This window comes from Cherax quadricarinatus, chromosome 35 (genome assembly GCF_038502225.1).
Source record: "Cherax quadricarinatus isolate ZL_2023a chromosome 35, ASM3850222v1, whole genome shotgun sequence".
In the NCBI taxonomy this organism is placed as follows: Eukaryota; Metazoa; Arthropoda; class Malacostraca; order Decapoda; family Parastacidae; genus Cherax; species Cherax quadricarinatus.
The window spans coordinates 9,335,606-9,358,768 of NC_091326.1; the positions used below are offsets into that span (position 1 = coordinate 9,335,606).

A 23,163-nucleotide genomic window follows, 5' to 3' on the forward strand; every position below is an offset into this window, starting at 1 on the left:
ATTTGCCAATTTTATTAAGCTAATTGTGACATTGATCTCCATTTAACAATTCATTTAATCCATTTAACAATTAGAAAATATATCTTTTGATTGGCTTCAAACCTTTAATGCTGATGTATAATTGGATATGGAGATACCTTTCTCGGACCATTGAGGTAGAGGGGGCTGAGCTTATGCGATACAGGGATATTTCTCTTGGATCACCGAGGTACAGGGGGGCAGGGCGTATGGGATACAGGGATCCCTTTCTTGGATCACTGAAGTAGAGGGGGCTGGGCTTGTGGAATATAGGGATTTCTCTTTTTTTTTTTTAGACGAGCCTCAACTGAAGCACATCTAGATCTTTTATCGTTCATTATATACGAATTCTATTTTTTTCTTTGCTGTACACAAACACCCGCTGTCGCACTGGTAAAAATTTCAGTGTATATTGGAATGAATAAGAGATTATCGATATTAAATATAAATGAAGAATATTATTATCAATATGTCATTCCCGTTTTCATTTTAAATTGTAGAATAGTTGTGAATTTTAAGAAAGTAACAAAACTAATGCTGAAGATAAATCTCATAAGAAAATTGTGGAAGGTATGGTCACTGAGGTAAATTCATAATGAAAGTCAAATCAATATTAAATATGTATATATTCTCATATTTACATAATTGACCCTTATCTGAACATATTACATGAACGATTATAAATTAAATGAAACTTGTCTTGAAAGAATTGGCCATCATAAAAGTATTAAGACTCCCAGTGTGCAGGTTGGAGGATCAGGTAGCACAGCCTCGCTGCTCCGCGGATTTATTTATTAGTTAAAAAAGTAAACAACGAATAAAGCCAGAGTATTCATTATCTGAAAATTTTGAATCAAGTTAAAAAATGGAACATTGAAAATAAATATGACGATTATTATTATAATCCTGGAAACTGCTAAACCCACCGCAAAAGTGTGAAAATTTTCAGTTTCCTGAAAAAAATATACTTTAGCTGGAAGGTTTTTTCGGAGTCTCCGATGCTAATGAAGGCCTCTGCGTCCAAGGAACTCGAGCTACCTTCCCGTTCCCTGGATCAAACCTTGTTACTTCCCCTACCCCAGACGCTGTATGACCATCTATGAGTTTAGTACTTCCTCGTGAATGTAATAAAGTAAACACCCGCACACTGAGAGTCTTGGTCCTGTCCTTCAGTCAGCGTCCCAGCCTCAGCTAACCACATCGTGGGGGATAGCTGGCTCCATTAACTGTGCAGAAGAAGGACAAGGAGAAGGTGACGGCTGTGTTAGTGGAGGTGGCAGTGACGGTGTAGGTGGAGGAGGAGGTGAAGACGACGGTTAAGGCGATGCGTGGGTCTCTAGCCGGGCTGTCAATAAGGGACAACTTGTCTGCCTCGTCCTGCCTTAGTGTACCGTCCAGTGCTGACGACCTCCAAGTCAAGTAAAAGTGAGTAAGTAAAGTAAGCACGTAAATAAGTTCATTAAGGTGCATTACACAAGGTTACATTATTCCTACTGTCTTACACAATTGTAAATTACCTAAGATTACTCATAAAAAGGTCAAGCAAAGTGACCTTTGCCATGGGGGCCCTTGCAAGCATCACACATTAAACAGTATTATTACACACGGCAAGCACTAAACCCATATGGGCCATATTGAAATTTACCCTCAAAAATATTAAATGCTTGTCATTTTTTTGTTTACCCTAGTCTAATTCTTCCAAAGGGAGATTCAACCATGACCCCTATATAGATTTAGCACTTCCCATTAATAATAATAACAATAGCTATTATTATTGTATAAAGGCAAAGGGGACAATAGAGAATGCAAAAATTATAGGGGGATAAGTTTGAGTATACCTGGTAAAGTGTATGGTAGAGTTATTATTGAAAGAATTAAGAGTAAGACGGAGAATAGGGTAGCAGATGAACAAGGAGGCTTTAGGAAAGGTAGGGGGTGTGTGGACCAGGTGTTTACAGTGAAACATATAAGTGAACAGTATTTAGATAAGGCTAAAGAGGTCTTTGTGACATTTATGGATTTTGAAAAGGCGTATGACAGGGTGGATAGGGGGGCAATGTGGCAGATGTTGCAGGTGTATGGTGTAGGAGGTAGGTTACTGAAAGCAGTGAAGAGTTTTTACGAGGATAGTGAGGCTCAAGTTAGAGTATGTAGGAAAGAGGGAAATTATTTCCCAGTAAAAGTAGGCCTTAGACAAGGATGTGTGATGTCACCGTGGTTGTTTAATATATTTATAGATGGGGTTGTAAGAGAAGTAAATGCGAGGGTCTTGGCAAGAGGCGTGGAGTTAAAAGATAAAGAATCACACATAAAGTGGGAGTTGTCACAGTTGCTCTTTGCTGATGACACTGTGCTCTTGGGAGATTCTGAAGAGAAGTTGCAGAGATTGGTGGATGAATTTGGTAGGGTGTGCAAAAGAAGAAAATTAAAAGTGAATACAGGAAAGAGTAAGGTTATGAGGATAACAAAAATATTAGGTGATGAAAGATTGGATATCAGATTGGAGGGAGAGAGTATGGAGGAGGTGAATGTATTCACATATTTGGGAGTGGACGTGTCAGCGGATGGGTCTATGAAAGATGAGGTGAATCATATAATTGATGAGGGGAAAGGGTGAGTGGTGCACTTAAGAGTCTGTGGAGACAAAGAACTTTGTCCTTGGAGGCGAAGAGGGGAATGTATGAGAGTATAGTTTTACCAACGCTCTTATACGGGTGTGAAGCATGGGTGATGAATGTTGGAGCGAGGAGAAGGCTGGAGACAGTGGAGATGTCATGTCTGAGGGCAATGTGGTGTGAATATAATGCAGAGAATTCGTAGTTTGGAAGTTAGGAGGAGGTGCGGGATTACCAAAACTGTTGTCCAGAGGGCTGAGGAAGGGTTGTTGAGGTGGTTCGGACATGTAGAGAGAATGGAGCGAAACAGAATGACTTCAAGAGTGTATCAGTCTGTAGTGGAAGGAAGGCGGGGTAGGGGTCGGCCTAGGAAAGGTTGGAGGGAGGGGGTAAAGGTTTTGTGTGCGAGGGGCTTGGACTTCCAGCAGGCATGCGTGAGCGTGTTTAATAGGAGTGAATGGAGACAAATGGTTTTTAATACTTGACGTGCTGTTGGAGTGTGAGCAAAGTAACATTTATGAAGGGGTTCAGGGAAACCGGCAGGCCGGACTTGAGTCCTGGAGATGGGAAGTACAGTGCCTGCACTCTGAAGGAGGGGTGTTAATGTTGCAGTTTAAAAACTGTAGTGTAAAGCACCCTTCTGGCAAGACAGTGATGGAGTGAATGATGGTGAAAGTTTTTCTTTTTCGGGCCACCCTGCCTTGGTGGGAATCGGCCAGTGTGATAATAAAAAATAATAATAATAGTCTCTCACTCAAATGTGCCTACGGGCGTGTCTTCGATGTTGGTGTAGCGACGGTACCGTCTGTAGCTGCGCCTCTGGCAGACGTTGGTACCTATTGCCAGGGCGCAGGTGAAAGGCGCTGTCGTTGTGGAGGTGGTGAGGAAGACAGCAGTCTTGGTCGACCTGGCTGCCACGATCCTCAGATCATCACTGTCACGAGCTGTCAGAGAGGTAAATGTGGTTGGTTGGTGAAATGTTTTAAAGCGTATCGTCTACATTTAGTCTAACAGCTTTTTTTTTTTTTCATTCACCCGATACCAACCTTCTGGGTGGTAGTCAAAAGATTACAAAATCTGTAAGCAAGTTACAGTGATGACTTAGTGTAAATATGGCACCAATTTCTCGGCGCAGCTTTCCCCTCAAGGAAGGTTCCTTGATGCTGGTGAGGGGCTCTTGATTTAGGGAATTGGATCTGTGCTCCAGTTCCCCGAATTAAGCCTGAATGCCTTCCACATCCCCCCCCAGGCGCTGTATAATCCTCCGGGTTTAGCGCTTCCCCCTTGATTATAATAATAATAATCGGCGCAGCTTCACCATTAGGATATCAATTTCACATATCATAAATACTTACGAACATTAATCCTTACCGTTAACTTCTGCGGTTAACTAATAGTTATTTAACGTCTCCATTTGTATTTTCTTTGTGTAAGACTACATATAACCTGTTCACCTGTCAAGAATACTTTAATCCATAAAATAAGGGTTAAATAAATCTCACGGTAAATACACTGAGATACACCTCTGTGTATTTACGGTGGGTCAGTGGGCGTCATTTATGGGGTTTCAAGAAAAAGTAAAGAAAGATCTTTTTGGAGGGGATGTCGCTTCACTGTGTATATATTTAGTGTAGGGTTCTGTATCGAGTTATATCCTGGGCAGCTGTGCAGGGCTGTATCATATGTAGGAGCTGTATCGTGTGTAGGACTAGTGTAGAGCGGTATCATGTGTAGTGATATGTAGTGCCATATCATGTGTAGAGCTGTATCACGTGTAGGATGTAGTGCCATATCATGTGTAGAGCTGTATCACGTGTTGGATGTAGTGCCGTATCATGTGTAGGGCTGTATCACGTGTTGGATGTAGTGCTGTATCATGTGTAGGGCTGTATCACGTGTAGGATGTAGTGCTGTATCATGTGTAGGGCTGTATCACGTGTTGGATGTAGTGCTGTATCATGTGTAGGGCTGTATCACGTGTTGGATGTAGTGCTGTATCATGTGTAGGGCTGTATCACGTGTTGGATGTAGTGCTGTATCATGTGTAGGGCTGTATCACGTGTTGGATGTAGTGCTGTATCATGTGTAGGGCTGTATCACGTGTTGGATGTAGTGCTGTATCATGTGTAGGGCTGTATCACGTGTAGGATGTAGTGCTGTATCATGTGTAGGGCTGTATCACGTGTAGGATGTAGTGCTGTATCATGTGTAGGGCTGTATCACGTGTAGGATGTAGTGACGTACCATGTGTAGGGCTGTATCACATGTAGGATGTGTATAGAATGTGTAGAAATATATCAAGTGTATGTCTTTTGTAGAGCTGTATCATATGTGCTTTATGAAAGCGTAGAGTCTGTATAGGGCTTTTATCACGTGTAGGGCAGCGTATTACTGTATAATATGTAGGGTTCTGTGTAGTGTTATATTACGTGTAGGACTGTGTAGATCTTTAACATACGTTCTACAACCTTGTGGCTTTTATCTTGATGCTTGTTATCGGGATGTTGGTTCCTGGCCCTGGTGAAGGGCTCGTGATTTAATGAATTGGAAGTGCCCTCCTCTTCCTCATATCAAGCCTAATATATATATATATATATATATATATATATATATATATATATATATATATATATATATATATATATATATATATATATATATATATATGTATATATATATATATTTATGTCGTGCCGAATAGGCAGAACTTGCGATCTTGGCTTAAATAGCAACGCTCATCTTGCCATATAGGACAAGTGAAAATTTGTGTATGCAATAATTTTGCCAAAATCATTCTGAACCTAACGAAAAAAATATATTTCACTGTGTTTGTTTAGTATTAAATTACTGTAAACAAATCTAAAATATATTTAGTTGGGTTAGGCTAAAATAAATTGTTCTTGTTATAATAAGGTTAGGTAAGTTTTCTAAGATACTTTTGGTGCAAAATTATTTTTTTTTACATTAACATTAATGAAAAAATATATCTTTAAACGTATAAAAGAAAATTTCAGAAAGGACTTAATTTTAAATGAGTTCTTGCTAATTGACCAGTTTTACATATTCGGCACGACATATATATATATATATATATTATATATATATATATATATATATATATATATATATATATATATATATATATATATATATATATATATATATATATATATATATATATATATATATATATATATATATATATATATATATATATATATATATATATATATATATATATATATATATATATATATATATATATATATATATATATATATATATATATATATATATATATATATATATATATATATATATATATATATATATATAAAACTAATGAGTCAGTCTTAAGAATAGCAAAAGTTGGATTTTTTAAGAGTTTACTGAGACAAATGGCATTTACCTCATTACAACAAATAGCATAATAAATTTGAGAAATTTATTTCACATTTGGAGCACTTACCGTGAGCTGCACAGAAGAGGACGCCCAGGCAGACGCCGAGAATAAGCAGTTTCATGCTGCAAGAGAAACAATTCTACGTTACTTACAGACAAATAATATTTAGGTGAGTGTCAAGTAAGATTACGAGGCTATGACAGTAACACACGGCACTGACTAATATTACGAGGCTATGGCAGTAACTACAAAGCTATGACAGTAACATAAGGCACTTACAGTAATATTACGAGGCTATGACAGTACTACAAGGCTATGACAGTAATACAAGGTACTGGCAGTAATATTACGAGGCTATGACAGTAATACAAGGCACTGACAGTAATATTACGAGGCTATGACAGTAATATTACGAGGCTATGACAGTAATACAAGGCACTGACTAATATTACGAGGCTATGACAGTAATATTACGAGGCTATGACAGTAATACAAGGCACTGACAGTAATATTACGAGGCTATGACAGTAATACAAGGCACTGACAGTAATATTACGAGGCTATAACAGTAACTATAAGGCTATGACAGTAACATGAGGCACTGACAGTAATATTACTAGGCTATGACAGTAACTACAAGGCTATGACTAATACAAGGCACTGACAGTAATATTACGAGGCTATGACAGTAATACAAGGCACTGGCAGTAATATTACGAGGCTGTGACAGTAATACAAGGCACTGACAGTAATATTACAAGGCTATGGCAATAACTACAAGGCTATGGCAGTAACACAAGGCACTGACAGTGATATTACGAGGCTATGACAATAACTACAAGGCTATGACAGTAACGCTATAAGGCTCTGACAATAATACTACTAGGCTATGGCAGTAACACCATAAGTCTATGACAGTTATGGTGTCATTGGTGAGTAGTCACAAGATGAATGACTAACAAGAACGCTATGTGACTAGACGAAGTGATGGAAGCCCCAGACTCAGTTAATATTTTACTGATGATTACTCTCTCATTGGAAACTATCATGATATACCAACAGGGTTAACTAACACTGATCGTCATTAGCGGACGGAAGATCAAATACTCCTTGTGCTAATTGAGCCAGCTTACTGTTCTACCCTAGATACACTAGATGCTAACACAGTCCTACACACTGCTCTCGTTGTACACTTCATCATTCCTCGTATCCTTATTTATCGTTTTATTGAAACACGTGAGTGATTGCCATCAGGTTGATCAGAAATCGAAGTACAATTAGAGGACTGAGGAGGGAGCCTCCATTACACCTTAGGCTGACTAGTTCACACGGGCGTTTTAGAAAACACAAGTTGCGTGTATAAAGCATAATTAAGAAAACACAAGTTCGTGTAATGAGGTTTTCAAAGTAGCGTCCCCCACTTCAGCATTCAAGGCTCAAAAACCACTATTCTGCCATTTGGCTGGAAATACCTGCATTTTTATTTGCAACTTCCCAGAATTTCAATTTCCCTTCACACTCCTGTTCCCTCCATGCGCAAAAAACACTGTCTATTAATCACTTTTCACATTTGCCTTCTATTTTAGACTAGGCAGTTTAGTGCTTCCCCAATAAAAATAATATTGAATTAAAACATCTGTACCCGTCCTCTTCTTCCCACTATTTTTATTATATATACATGTATATATCTACGTTGTTTTACTTTCTTTTGTATTTTTGTGAATGTTTTGTCAATGTATTTTGTCTTTAAATAAAATATTTATCATATATAAGGGGTGGTAGGAGAAAATTCTCAAACAGTTTCAGGGAGAACCTTGAGGTTTCCCTGAAGCAACTTCAGTCTTTTCTCTGAGGATGAGGGTCCCTAGAACAGTTCTAGAGGTGGTACATATATATATATATATATATATATATATATATATATATATATATATATATATATATATATATATATATATATATATATATATATATTATATATATATATATATATATATATATATATATATATATATATATATATATATATATATATATATATATATATATCGTAGTGGAAATAAGAAATAAACCTGAGCGTTCATGCGCTTACACACATATCTTCAGAGGATTAGCTTTTCCTCTGAAAATATGTGTGAAAGCACATGTATGTGCCCAGGTTTTATTTTCTATTTTCAGTATGGTATTGTCACATATCTGCAATCACACGTTTTATTGTGATTTCTTCCAAAAATTCTTATGTCTTTTGGGGCGGGAGACGTCAAGTCTGACTACCCGAGTCCACCAAGACACTGGACGCCTCAACTTTGTTTAGAGGTTCTTTGAGATTCAATTCTCACTGCTTAGGTTCGTCTTGTCTTGTGTAAGGCTTCTGAAAATGGGTTTGAGGTTCTGGTTAAGTGACTCTTCAAGGGGGGTTCCTTGACGCTGGTGCGGGGAATTGGATCTGTACCCCGGCTCCCTGAATTGAGCCTGAATACCTCCATCCCCCCCACATGCGCTGTATAATTCTACGGGTTTAACGCTCCCCAATCTGGTTAAGTGGTGGGTCGAAGTGACGACAGAGGCTTCGAATCTACTGTTATTTATCACTTTCATATCACGAATTATAGTCGTAACTGAAGAATAGAAATCAGAGTAACGTGGTTGAAACCATTCATAACTAACTACTTTTTTATAGGAGACTTTAGACAACGTTTCGCACCGCACTAGATCATTATCTGATGATCAAGAGCTCCCCAAAATGTTGTTCAAAGCTTCCTGCACTGTACAGACTGCGGGTTGTGAATGTAAACAATCAGTCTAAAACTTCTACATAGAGCAGAAGTTCAAAATATATACTGAATTTTAAAAGTATACAAACTTAACGTAATATTAAAGTTATCTCTGTGAACCTGAATGTCTTAAGACGACGATAGACTGCGCCTTCGAGAGTGAATGTTGTTATATACCTACCACGGTATACGGCTTGTTATATGTTACTATGTTAGTCCCACACGTTATATATAGATTCTGAATTCAGCGCTTCCTCCTCACCCACGGGTGTATGTCACAGTGGCAAGGTAATTAGCAGCTTATCTGGCATTTATTTACTTTTAGCGATATCGTTACTCCAGCCTCAACAAGTAATCGGTGGACGGATGATAAAAGTTTTACATAGAACGTGCAAACCCAGGGTAAAACCTGACTCAAGTATAAACACACATGCTAATTAAATTGTTAAGTTTCCCTGTGCGGGTACTGAAGGAAACGAAACGTGACCGGTTTGTTATATTTATAAAGTATACTGGAGATTATCTGCGAGAGGACTGGTGAGATAGTAACCATCTCCATGGTAGAGAACTCGACTCACTGAAGGATCTTGGTTTAATCCCCAGACGAACTGAAACCTGTGAGCAAATCTTACATTTGACTGTGTTTACCTAACAGTAAATAGACACATATCTAGGTGTTAAGCGGTTGTTGTGAATCGCATCCTAGGGAAGAAAACCTCAAGACCTCTTCCTTCTAGGATTCAGCACCTTAAAGAGATAGCCAGGATGCTACTGATCCAACCACAAGTGTCTTTTTAGAAGACATTTACATAAAATAGAGAATGGTGCTTTTAGATTAAATTAATGGACTTGAAAAAACATATAAAATCACTAGGTGATGCCAGAAGACGACCATAAAAGTGTGCATGTAGCTAAAACATTGCAAATTAACATTTTACAGCGTTGAATTTACAGTCTAGGAGCTGGCATCCTACCTTGGTTCATGTTAAATTCGGCTCCATAGCAGGATCCTGCGTGTGTGCAGGGTGTGTACCTCACATAGACGGCCAAGTAATGCGGCAGTCTTTTGGAACTAGACGGCCAAGTAATGCGGCAGTCTTTTGGAACTCAGCGGTCCTCTCATACTCCAGAATATCAATCGTTCTACATTTATTTATGCTGTTTACCTTGCTTTGTTCCCTGTCGGACGTGTCAGTCTTAAAGTAACAGTTAAGGGAAGTAGTTTTTAGTTTATCGTTAAGGCAATTAGCTTAGATGAAATATTTTACTACATAAAACATTAACCAGGACATCTCCATTAAAATATTTATGTATCCTGATAGACTATTGGCTGTCCTCTCCCGGGTACCACAACAATATGTAATAACAAATAAAAATTTATTTTCGCCAAACAAATGTAATCATTTATGTTCTGCTTTTGGAAAGTTTTGAAGTAATCGGGTGAAGAATAAATATCGAAATTAGTGTTTTTCTATCTTCTTTCGCCATTCACTCGTTTTCTTTAACGAACAAATTTTACGTTAAAAAAAAATCACTACTCTAGAGACTACCTCACACAGGATGGGTATGGGGTGCATAATAAAGATATAAAGCTAAACTGATGTAATGAAGCACATATGGAAAATAAACACACTTGCTACAATCACCATTAAATATTATTTATTTATCTGCATCGGAAGAACTGTGTCCACTGATGCTGATTTGTAAACAAAGTTCAGCACTGATTTTTTTTTCCGATTATTATTATTATTATTATTATTATTATTATTATTATTATTATTATTATTATTATTATTATTATTATTATTATTATTATCAGGGGGGACGCGCTAAACCCATTGGTTTGTACAGCGCCGGGGGGGGGATGTGGAAGGCATTCAGGCTTAATTCGGGGAACTGAAGCACAGATCCAATTCTCTAAATCAAGAGCCCCTCACCAACATCAAGGAACCTTCCATGAGTTTTTTTTTTTTTTTCCGAGCTTCCATTTTCCCTGAATTTTTTCAGAGCTTTATTTTTCCCTGATTTTTTTCACAGCATTATTTTCCCTGATTTTTTCCGAGCTTTCCCGTTAACCTGACTTTATTCGAGCTTACTTTTTTCCTTATTTTTTCCAAGCTTCCTTTTTTACTTATTTTTCTGAGCTTCCCCTTTCCTTGATTTTTTCTGAGCTTGCCTTCTCCCTGATTTTTAAAACCATCCACCAGGGGGCGTCGCCCCTGTATAGTATCAACGATACACGAATGTAAGTCCCTCTCAATATGTAGAAAAAGATAGAGAAAAGTAATATGTACACTGTGTGTAAATAAGTAATATGTAGACTGTGTAAATAAATACGTAATATGTAGACTGTCAGTCAATAAGTAATATGCACACTATCAGTAAATAAGTAATATGCACACTGTCAGTAAATAAGTAATATGCACACTGTCAGTAAATAAGTAATAAGTAGACTGTCAGTAAATAAGTAATATGTAGACTGTCAGTAAATAAGTAATAAGTAGACTGTCAGTAAATAAGTAATATGTAGACTGTCAGTAAATAAGTAATATGTAGACTGTCAGTAAATAAGTAATAAGTAGACTGTCAGTAAATAAGTAATATGTAGACTGTCAGTAAATATGTAATATGTAGACTGTCAGTAAATAAGTAATATGTAGACTGTCAGTAAATAAGTAATATGTAGACTGTCAGTAAATATGTAATATGTAGACTGTCAGTAAATAAGTAATATGTAGACTGTCAGTAAATAAGTAATATGTAGACTGTCAGTAAATAAGTAATAAGTAGACTGTCAGTAAATAAGTAATATGTAGACTGTCAGTAAATATGTAATATGTAGACTGTCAGTAAATAAGTAATATGTAGACTGTCAGTAAATAAGTAATATGTAGACTGTCAGTAAATAAGTAATATTTAGACTGTCAGTAAATATGTAATATGTAGAGTCAGTAAATAAGTAACATGTAGACTGTCAGTAAATAAGTAATATTTAGACTCAGTAAATAAGTAATATGTAGACTGTCAGTAAATAAGTAATATGCACACTGTCAGTAAATAAGTAATATTTAGACTGTCAGTAAATATGTAATATGTAGACTGTCAGTAAATAAGTAATATGTAGACTGTCAGTAAATATGTAATATGTAGACTGTCAGTAAATAAGTAATATGTAGACTGTCAGTAAATAAGTAATATGTAGACTGTCAGTAAATAAGTAATATGTAGACTGTCAGTAAATAAGTAATAAGTAGACTGTCAGTAAATAAGTAATATGTAGACTGTCAGTAAATATGTAATATGTAGACTGTCAGTAAATAAGTAATATGTAGACTGTCAGTAAATAAGTAATATGTAGACTGTCAGTAAATAAGTAATATGTAGACTGTCAGTAAATAAGTAATATGTAGACTGTCAGTAAATATGTAATATGTAGACTGTCAGTAAATAAGTAATATGTAGACTGTCAGTAAATAAGTATTATGTAGACTGTCAGTAAATAAGTAATATGTAGACTGTCAGTAAATATGTAATATGTAGACTGTCAGGAAATAAGTAATATGTAGACTGTCAGTAAATATGTAATATGTAGACTGTCAGGAAATAAGTAATATGTAGGCTGTCAGTAAATAAGTAATATGTAGACTGTCAGTAAATAAGTAATATGTAGACTGTCAGGAAATAAGTAATATGTAGACTGTCAGTAAATATGTAATATGTAGACTGTCAGGAAATAAGTAATATGTAGACTGTCAGTAAATAAGTAATATGTAGACTGTCAGTAAATATGTAATATGTAGACTGTCAGGAAATAAGTAACATGTAGACTGTCAGTAAATATGTAATATGTAGACAGTCAGTAAATAAGTAACATGTAGACTGTGCATGAAGCCTAAATGTGTGTAATGATTCTTTAAGGAATATTAAACGCATGCTACATCAAAGACAGCCAAGGGCGCTGCTGGTCACTAGTGGAATTAGATTAATTATGCCTACAAATTAGTCCTATAGACCTAGGCTCTAACTTATTGTAAATTATAAATTGATTGGTAGTTTATAATAATATTGTTTTATTAATAATATTTTAATAATAATAATAATAATAATAATAATAATAATAATAATAATAATAATAATAATAATAATAAATTAAACTAGTAGATGTCATACAGCATCTCGGAAAGCACTAGACTCGTAGGGGTCATAGTGCTCGACATTTTAGGTGTAGCCTCTCCCTCAAGGGAGGTTTCCTGGTGAAGGGTTCTTGATCCAAAGAATGGGAGGTACCCCTCTTACCTCAGATCAAAGTTAATACTTCCCATTCACCATAGTTCTAGTACAGAGGCCTAGTATTACTAAATATTTCCAGTCTTGATGCATAATTAGGCTTATCATAATTTCTTTAACTCAAAACGGGACATTTTTAAGATTTTGAAAAGAAAACATATACTTGAAATATAAAGTAGGTATATTTTCTTTAATGTTTAATGTCTTCAAGCTGGCACTGGACAAGCACCTAAAGTCGGTTCCTGACCAGCCGGGCTGTGGCTCGTACGTTGGTTTGCGTGCAGCCAGCAGTAACAGCCTGGTTGATCAGGCTCTGATCCACCAGGAGGCCTGGTCACAGACCTGGCCGCGGGGGCGTTGACCCCCGGAACTCTCTCCAGGTAAACTCCAGGTAATGCTTGAAGTTCCTAAACCTGTACTCCCTGGAACGCAGGCGGGAGAGATACATGATTATATACACCTGGAAAATCCTAGAGGAACTAGTACCAAACTTGCACACGAAAATTACTCACTACGAAAGCAAAAGACTTGGCAGACGATGCAACATCCCCCAATGAAAAGCAGGGGTGTCACTAGCACGTTAAGAGACAACACAGTAAGTGTCAGGGGCCCAAGCCTGTTCAACTGCCTCCCAGCATACATAAGGGGAATTACCAATAGACCCCTGGGTGTCTTCAAGCTGGCACTGGACAAGCACCTAAAGTCGGTTCCTGACCAGCCGGCCTGTGGCTCGTACGTTGGATTGCGTGCAGCCAGCAGTAACAGCCTGGTTGATCAGGCCCTAATCCACCATGAGGCCTGGCCACAGACCGGGCCGCCGGGGCGTTGACCCCCGCAACTCTCTCCAGGTAACTCCAGGTAATGCAAGCAAATAATGGCTAAAATGTACCAGTTTCTCTATTAAGGACTACATAATGAAAAAAAAAACCATGAAGTATGGAATCACTCTTTGGCGAACCAGTCGTATATTTCACTAGAACAAACCTGTTATTTCTCATTTTCTCATAAAACTTACTGCCACTAAATCAATATTATATTGCAGCACATTATCCCTTTTACTGTAGCTTAAGTCATTCTACCTCTTTCCTGAGATCATACATTGTTCATCAGTGATAATAACCTTTCAGCTGAAGTTAGCTACAGAAATATTGTGTTCCTTAAATTGATTCAGGGCAGCAGAGTGACCTGTCAACCAAGGTGCATCTACATGCACACATATGCTATGTAGCATATTTATTGTAATTTCTGTTTTTCGTATTTCTCTGTTTTTATTTTATTTTTACTGCTGCTGTGTTTCTGTCTGGGACAAAATGACAAACTGACCAGGACTTTGGGACAGGACTTTCAACCCGAGACAATTCCGGTCAAAACGGGACGTACGATAAGTCTGTATGAATAATGCTGGTCGTATTGAATAGTCTTAGTATTACTCCTTAGGCCTTGTCTTACTCATTAGGCCTAGTGTTACTACCTAGGCTCGGTCACAAATGTACTATTTTGATTTTAAATTTCAGGAAAATAAAATAACTCATGTTGGCATAAATATTTAAATGTAAAACAATTCGGTATATTTAAATATGTACATAACTGACCCCTAACAATAATTTAAAGAGCAATATACAAAATAATTAAGTTGGTAGAAATATTACAAATCAGCAGAAAGTAGGTTGTAACGAGATCTTTCACAGGGTGGCACGTGTCCAGTAAGAAGCTTACGAAGTAATTCAAGTTTGAGAAAGAACATGATAAAACTTGTTGGTATAAGGCAGGATGGACGGCAGGTGAGTGTGGGAAGGAACCTTCTCGCCTGACACACACACCAAGGAAAGATCTTGTGTTAGGGTGAGTGTTGTGAGTCAGCACTTAGCCGCAGGCGGGGGGAAAGGAGGCGCCGTTGACGGTGCAGTAGAAGGAGAGGGAGAACGTGGTGGCGCTGTTGATGGAGGTGGAGGTGACCGTGTAGATGGTGGTGACGGTGGTCCAGATGGTGATGGCGATGCGGCCCTCACGGTTGCTGGGGTCTGACTCCAACAGTGACCCTTCTAGTGGTCCGCTGCAGGTCATAATAATAATGTTAATAATAATAACAACAACAATAACAAAATATCTGATAAACTTTTTCTTTTAATTCCATATAATACATAGTTTAAGGAGTAAGTACGACATGGCCCTCAAGGTTACAGTAGGAGGGCATGATCTAGTAAGTAGAAACTTGAGAGGCGGGGCCGAGAACAGAGACTCGATCCTGGCAACCACGTTTAAGTAAGCATATAGGTAAACGCGTCATGAAGATTGTAGAAGCAAGAAAACCGGAAACGGGGTATAAACTAGCGGTACAGAGGCTACAGACTTAAAGGAAAAACTGACTTAGAGGTGAGAATAGTGCCCAGTGTAACACCAGACTCTCACACCAGCTAAATAAAATATGAAGCCAACAATCGTTTGGCAAATCTCAGAGTAGGATTTAGGAATCTCAACAAGGAATCATTCGGAACCCATTATACAACATACATAATAATCAAGCCTGTTAACGCTGATAGAGTGCTGACTGTCCAGCAGAGAGTGTAGAGTGCTGACTGTCCAGTAGAGAGTGTAGAGTGCTGACTGTCCAGTAGAGAGTGTCTAGAGTGCTAGCCAGTAATAGGAGAAAGGAAAGTCTGAAAATAGAGGGGATTGGATCGCTAGTGAATATTTTTTAGTAAGACCTGTTTGGTACATCTTCTGGCTGCTCGTTACCAGTGTTTTGTATAGCAGTTGGTTTGTTAGGAAAAGAATACATTTGCAACTAATGCTACATTTTATTGTGGCAACGTCTCACTCTCCAGGAGCTTTGTCAAGCTCCTGCAGAACGAAACGTTGCCACAATAAACTGTCACATTAGTTGCACATGTGTCCTTTTTTCCTAACATATTGTAGGTAATTCTACTAACATTATTATAACAGTTGGTTTATTGTGTCGACAATATATACACAGAGAGGTGCATATGTCTGCATATACGGTGAGAGTTTTTTTGAACTTCCTATTTTAGGGATTAAAGTAATTTTGACTGATGGCAAGCAGGATATATGCAGCCTTAAATTAATGACCCTCGTGAAATCGAGAGGCTTTTAACGATACTTGTCACATATTCACCATTACTCAAATATAACTTAATCCCTAAAATAGGGATTAAAATAAACTCAGCATATATCCACTACTTTATCCACACAGCTTGTTGTGGACTGAGAGATAATGTTTGTAGACCGAGAGAATATACGCCTCTCGTTGTATGTATCTTTCACTCACTCTATCTTATCCATGCCGTTTGAGGCTTCATCAGGGGTGAGGGCAGAGTAGCGTCGGTAGCGGCGCCTCTGGCAGACGGCAGCGTTGGTGAGGAAGGCGCAGGTGTAGGGGGTGACGGTGGTGGAGGTGGTGAGAGAGATGGCTGTCTTGGTCGACCTGGCTGCTATTATCCTCGCATCATCTTCACTCCGACCTGTGGAGAACTTTTATAGTCATGGTGTGAAGCACTAATCCCGTATGAGTCTGACAACGCATATTCCTCAGATGAGTCTACAAGCCCACAATTGTCTACATGCGGCAATCGAAGAGTTTCAGGCAGGACCAAGAGGTGAGTGTTGACCCACCACAAAGACACTAGGGCAGTACACACACCTACAAAAACAACATACAAATGGCAAGGTAGACATTATTGATCTCAGTAAATCAGACTTCTACTATAATGTTGATGCAAAAATTTACAACTAACTTAAGTTGTAAATGAGTTTCCATCTACAGCTGTAGATTTCCATCCATAATTTGTGGGTTAGTAAAGAGTTACATACAACAACAATTAGCAAATATACTTGAGTAGGCTATTTTACGATGCCATACATTTGTTATTACTGTTTGTAACGGCTTAACAAAGCTCCTGGAGAGCGAAACGTTACCACAATAAAAATGTCACATTAGTTGCACTTGTGTCCTTTTACTTTACTTTTCATTTACTTATTTTGGAAAAGAAGCACTAAATCCGTATGGGTGGAAGAGAGAGATGCCTGACCTTGCGCAACGCCACAGAGAGCTGCTGCCACACACACCAACAGCCACTTCATCCTGCAACCAGATTAACAATTATTAACACTGATGGTGATGTGTAACTTAACAAACATTAACACAGCTGGTGAAGTGTAACTTAAACATTAACACAGCTGGTGATTTGTAACTTTACGAACATTAACACTGCTGGTGATGTGTAACTTAAACATTAACACAGCTGGTGGTGATTTGTAACTTAACATTAAACTGCTGGTGATGTTAACACTGCTGTAACTTAACAAACATTAGATAGTGTAACTTAACAAACATTAACACTGCTGGTAGTGTGTAACTTAACAAACATTAACACTGCTGGTAGTGTGTAACTTAACAAATATTAACACTGCTGGTAGTGTGTAACTTAACAAATATTAACACTGCTGGTGATATATAACTTAACAAACATTAACACTGCTGGTAGTGTGTAACTTAACAAACATTAACACTGCTGGTAGTGTGTAACTTAACAAATATTAACACTGCTGGTAGTGTGTAACTTAACAAACATTAACATTGCTGGTAGTGTGTAACTTAACAAACATTAACACAGCTGGTAGTGTGTAACTTAACAAATATTAACACAGCTGGTAGTGTGTAACTTAACAAATATTAACACAGCTGGTAGTGTGTAACTTAACAAACATTAACACAGCTGGTAGTGTGTAACTTAACAAACATTAACACAGCTGGTAGTGTGTAACTTAACAAATATTAACACTGCTGGTAGTGTGTAACTTAACAAATATTAACACTGCTGGTAGTGTGTAACTTAACAAATATTAACACTGCTGGTAGTGTGTAACTTAACAAATATTAACACAGCTGGTAGTGTGTAACTTAACAAACATTAACACAGATGGTAGTGTGTAACTTAACAAATATTAACACAGCTGGTAGTGTGTAACTTAACAAATATTAACACAGCTGGTAGTGTGTAACTTAACAAACATTAACACAGCTGGTAGTGTGTAACTTAACAAACATTAACACAGCTGGTAGTGTGTAACTTAACAAATATTAACACTGCTGGTAGTGTGTAACTTAACAAATATTAACACAGCTGGTAGTGTGTAACTTAACAAATATTAACACTGCTGGTAGTGTGTAACTTAACAAATATTAACAATGCTGGTGATATATAACTTAACAAATATTAACACTGCTGGTAGTGTGTAACTTAACAAATATTAACACTGCTGGTGATATATAACTTAACAAATATTAACACAGCTGGTAGTGTGTAACTTAACAAACATTAACACTGCTGGTAGTGTGTAACTTAACAAATATTAACACTGCTGGTAGTGTGTAACTTAACAAATATTAACACTGCTGGTGATATATAACTTAACAAATATTAACACAGCTGGTAGTGTGTAACTTAACAAACATTAACACAGCTGGTAGTGTGTAACTTAACAAATATTAACACAGCTGGTAGTGTGTAACTTAACAAACATTAACACAGCTGGTAGTGTGTAACTTAACAAACATTAACACAGCTGGTAGTGTGTAACTTAACAAATATTAACACTGCTGGTAGTGTGTAACTTAACAAATATTAACACAGCTGGTAGTGTGTAACTTAACAAATATTAACACTGCTGGTAGTGTGTAACTTAACAAATATTAACAATGCTGGTGATATATAACTTAACAAATATTAACACTGCTGGTAGTGTGTAACTTAACAAATATTAACACTGCTGGTGATATATAACTTAACAAATATTAACACAGCTGGTAGTGTGTAACTTAACAAACATTAACACTGCTGGTAGTGTGTAACTTAACAAATATTAACACTGCTGGTAGTGTGTAACTTAACAAATATTAACACTGCTGGTGATATATAACTTAACAAATATTAACACAGCTGGTAGTGTGTAACTTAACAAACATTAACACTGCTGGTAGTGTGTAACTTAACAAACATTAACATTGCTGGTAGTGTGTAACTTAACAAACATTAACACAGCTGGTAGTGTGTAACTTAACAAATATTAACACAGCTGGTAGTGTGTAACTTAACAAATATTAACACAGCTGGTAGTGTGTAACCTAACAAACATTAACACAGCTGGTAGTGTGTAACTTAACAAACATTAACACAGCTGGTAGTGTGTAACTTAACAAATATTAACACTGCTGGTTGTGTGTAACTTAACAAATATTAACACAGCTGGTAGTGTGTAACTTAACAAATATTAACACTGCTGGTAGTGTGTAACTTAACAAATATTAACACAGCTGGTAGTGTGTAACTTAACAAACATTAACACAGCTGGTAGTGTGTAACTTAACAAATATTAACACAGCTGTTAGTGTGTAACTTAACAAATATTAACACAGCTGGTAGTGTGTAACTTAACAAACATTAACACAGCTGGTAGTGTGTAACTTAACAAACATTAACACAGCTGGTAGTGTGTAACTTAACAAATATTAACACTGCTGGTAGTGTGTAACTTAACAAATATTAACACAGCTGGTAGTGTGTAACTTAACAAATATTAACACTGCTGGTAGTGTGTAACTTAACAAATATTAACAATGCTAACACTGCTGGTAGTGTGATATATAACTTAACAAATATTAACACTGCTGGTAGTGTGTAACTTAACAAATATTAACACTGCTGGTGATATATAACTTAACAAACATTAACACAGCTGGTAGTGTGTAACTTAACAAACATTAACACTGCTGGTAGTGTGTAACTTAACAAACATTAACATTGCTGGTAGTGTGTAACTTAACAAACATTAACACTGCTGGTAGTGTGTAACTTAACAAATATTAACACTGCTGGTAGTGTGTAACTTAACAAACATTAACACTGCTGGTAGTGTGTAACTTAACAAACATTAACATTGTTGGTAGTGTGTAACTTAACAAACATTAACATTGCTGGTAGTGTGTAACTTAACAAACATTAACACTGCTGGTAGTGTGTAACTTAACCAACATTAACACAGCTGGTAGTGTGTAACTTAACAAACATTAACACTGCTGGTAGTGTGTAACTTAACAAATATTAACACTGCTGGTGATATATAACTTAACAAATATTAACACAGCTGGTAGTGTGTAACTTAACAAACATTAACACTGCTGGTAGTGTGTAACTTAACAAACATTAACACTGCTGGTAGTGTGTAACTTAACAAATATTAACACTGCTGGTGATATATAACTTAACAAATATTAACACTGCTGGTAGTGTGTAACTTAACAAACATTAACACAGCTGGTAGTGTGTAACTTAACAAACATTAACACTGCTGGTAGTGTGTAACTTAACAAATATTAACACTGCTGGTGATATATAACTTAACAAATATTAACACTGCTGGTAGTGTGTAACTTAACAAATATTAACACTGCTGGTAGTGTGTAACTTAACAAACATTAACACTGCTGGTAGTGTGTAACTTAACAAACATTAACATTGCTGGTAGTGTGTAACTTAACAAACATTAACACTGCTGGTAGTGTGTAACTTAACAAACATTAACACAGCTGGTAGTGTGTAACTTAACAAACATTAACACAGCTGGTAGTGTGTAACTTAACAAACATTAACACAGCTGGTAGTGTGTAACTTAACAAATATTAACACAGCTGGTAGTGTGTAACTTAACAAACATTAACACTGCTGGTAGTTTGTAACTTAACAAACATTAACACTGCTGGTAGTGTGTAACTTAACAAATATTAACACTGTTGGTAGTGTGTAACTTAACAAACATTAACACTGCTGGTAGTGTGTAACTTAACAAACATTAACACTGCTGGTAGTGTGTAACTTAACAAACATTAACACTGCTGGTAGTGTGTAACTTAACAAACATTAACACTGCTGGTAGTGTGTAACTTAACAAATATTAACACTGCTGGTAGTGTGTAACTTAACAAACATTAACACTGCTGGTAGTGTGTAACTTAACAAACATTAACACTGCTGGTAGTGTGTAACTTAACAAATATTAACACTGCTGGTAGTGTGTAACTTAACAAACATTAACACTGCTGGTAGTGTGTAACTTAACAAATATTAACACTGCTGGTAGTGTGTAACTTAACAAACATTAACACTGCTGGTAGTGTGACCTAACATTAAAACAGAGCAACAACATTGACCAAAGATTGGCATTTAATGTAACTATGAGAAACATATGTATACAGTCATCGGAAGAAGACTAAGAGAAAGAAGAAGAAGAAGAAGAGGAGGAGATAGAGGCACATATGTGAGGTAGGTAACTTCTAGGAGATATTTGACCCACCGTGTGGGCTTACCAGTGCAATAAGGCCTCATTATGGTGCTCATTTCAGCTCTATGTTATAGAATGGACACAGATGAGTTGGAAAATATACAGAGAATGGTGATGAATATAATATTATATATTGTAGGCAATATTAAGAAGTGGATGAATAAGATACAAGTGCAGCACTTAGGTATCTTTATTGTCGAAAGGTTCCGCCTGCTCGCAAGCTTCTTGAGTCGAATACTTGCGAATATAACACTGGAGAGAGTGTTACATTGGCCTGTGTGTCAGCTGGACCTGCCTAGCATAGGCCAATATAACACTGGAGAGAGTGTTACATTGGCCTGTGTGTCAGCTGGACCTGCCTAGCATAGGCCAATATGCCTACCGTAATGCTCCATTTATTTTTTGTTCTAAACACCAGACACTTGCAACATTATTGTATATCGTAACACTTGCCTGGACTACGTCACCACTAACTCACTGTTCAGAGAACACAAAAGTCTCCTCGTAACTCCTATTAAATTATAAGCAGCAGCAGCAGCAGAAAAGAGGAGCTGGACCTGAACCAGGGTGGAATGCTTCCACCAGCAACTCACTCATTATATACCTTCTCATTGGCCACTGTTTGCAACTAAATTTACCGCCTCTTCCTCATTCATAAAAAAAAAAGTTAATTGTTATTTCTGTTCCATTCCATTTTACTTTCTATAATTAGGCCTAAGTAAGGCCAAAATCCATTGTAAAAATTATTTTGGGATAGCTCTAGAATGTTTTTTTATTATTGCTATTTAGACACGAGTGTAAGACACGAGAGCTATATTCCTGTATATACGAAATTAATAAATAGTCAAGTTTTCCTCAAAGCTTTTGTACTGTTTGGGATATATTTAACCCGGAGCCTGCCTCTGAATCACACCTCGTGAGGCCGGGCTAAGACCCAGGTCTTCTGTGCCTAGACACTAGAAACCCAGCAGGTTTCTAGTGTCCCAGGTCAGGATGCTGTCGTCCCATCCTGACTGCATCAAACAGTGTGGGATTCGTTGGACTGAAAGCTTAACGAGTGCACAAAGTTCATTATGATTGCACGAGGGTCATCAAGAGTGCACGAGGGTCATCAAGTCTGCACGGGGGTTATCGAGACTGCACGGGGGTCATCAGGACTGCACGGGGGACACCAAGACTGCACGGGGGACACCAAGACTGCACGGGGGACATCAAGACTGCACCGGGGCCATCAAGACTGCACGGGGGACATCAAGACTGCACGGGGGACGTCAAGACTGCACGGGGGACATCAAGACTGCACGAGGGTCATCAAGACTGCACGGGGGTCATCAAGACTCCACGAGGGTCATCAAGACTGCACGGGGGACATCAAGACTGCACGAGGGTCATCAAGACTGCACGAGGGTCATCAAGACTGCACGGGGGACATCAAGACTGCACGGGGGACATCAAGACTGCACGGGGGACATCAAGACTGCACGAGGGTCATCAAGACTGCACGGGGGTCATCAAGACTGCACGAGGGTCATCAAGACTGCACGGGGGACATCAAGACTGCACGAGGGTCATCAAGACTGCACGAGGGTCATCAAGACTGCACGAGGGTCATCAAGACTGCACGAGGGTCATCAAGACTGCACGAGGGTCATCAAGACTGCACGAGGGTCATCAAGACTGCACGAGGGCCATCAAGACTGCACGAGGGTCA

General features: G+C 37.6%; 2 protein-coding genes across 3 annotated transcripts in view; one reads left to right on the plus strand and one right to left on the minus strand.

Annotated features, from left to right (window-relative positions):
- Positions 1 to 491: 491 nt before the first annotated feature.
- On the minus strand, positions 492 to 22,031 carry LOC128695045 (uncharacterized). The gene is made up of 10 exons (XM_070091516.1): positions 21,906 to 22,031; positions 17,144 to 17,196; positions 16,384 to 16,576; positions 14,966 to 15,150; positions 9,977 to 9,989; positions 9,324 to 9,425; positions 8,931 to 8,987; positions 6,103 to 6,158; positions 3,388 to 3,577; positions 492 to 1,426 (listed from the first exon to the last, which is right to left on the minus strand). Exons 2-10 carry the CDS (start codon positions 17,193 to 17,195, stop codon positions 1,210 to 1,212), a joined length of 1,065 nt encoding a protein of 354 aa, XP_069947617.1. The 5' UTR covers position 17,196; positions 21,906 to 22,031; the 3' UTR covers positions 492 to 1,209.
- The window catches only part of LOC128694997 (uncharacterized), a 31,659-nt gene continuing 9,807 nt past the window's right edge, over positions 1,312 to 23,163 (plus strand). Inside the window, exon 1 of one of the 2 annotated variants that reach the window (XM_053785383.2) lies at positions 1,312 to 1,443. The gene's annotated coding sequence lies outside the window, so the exon portion shown is untranslated. Of the gene's footprint in view, positions 1,444 to 16,438; positions 16,712 to 23,163 lie in introns of those variants that run through there. The other variant, XM_053785381.2, reaches the window with a different exon arrangement.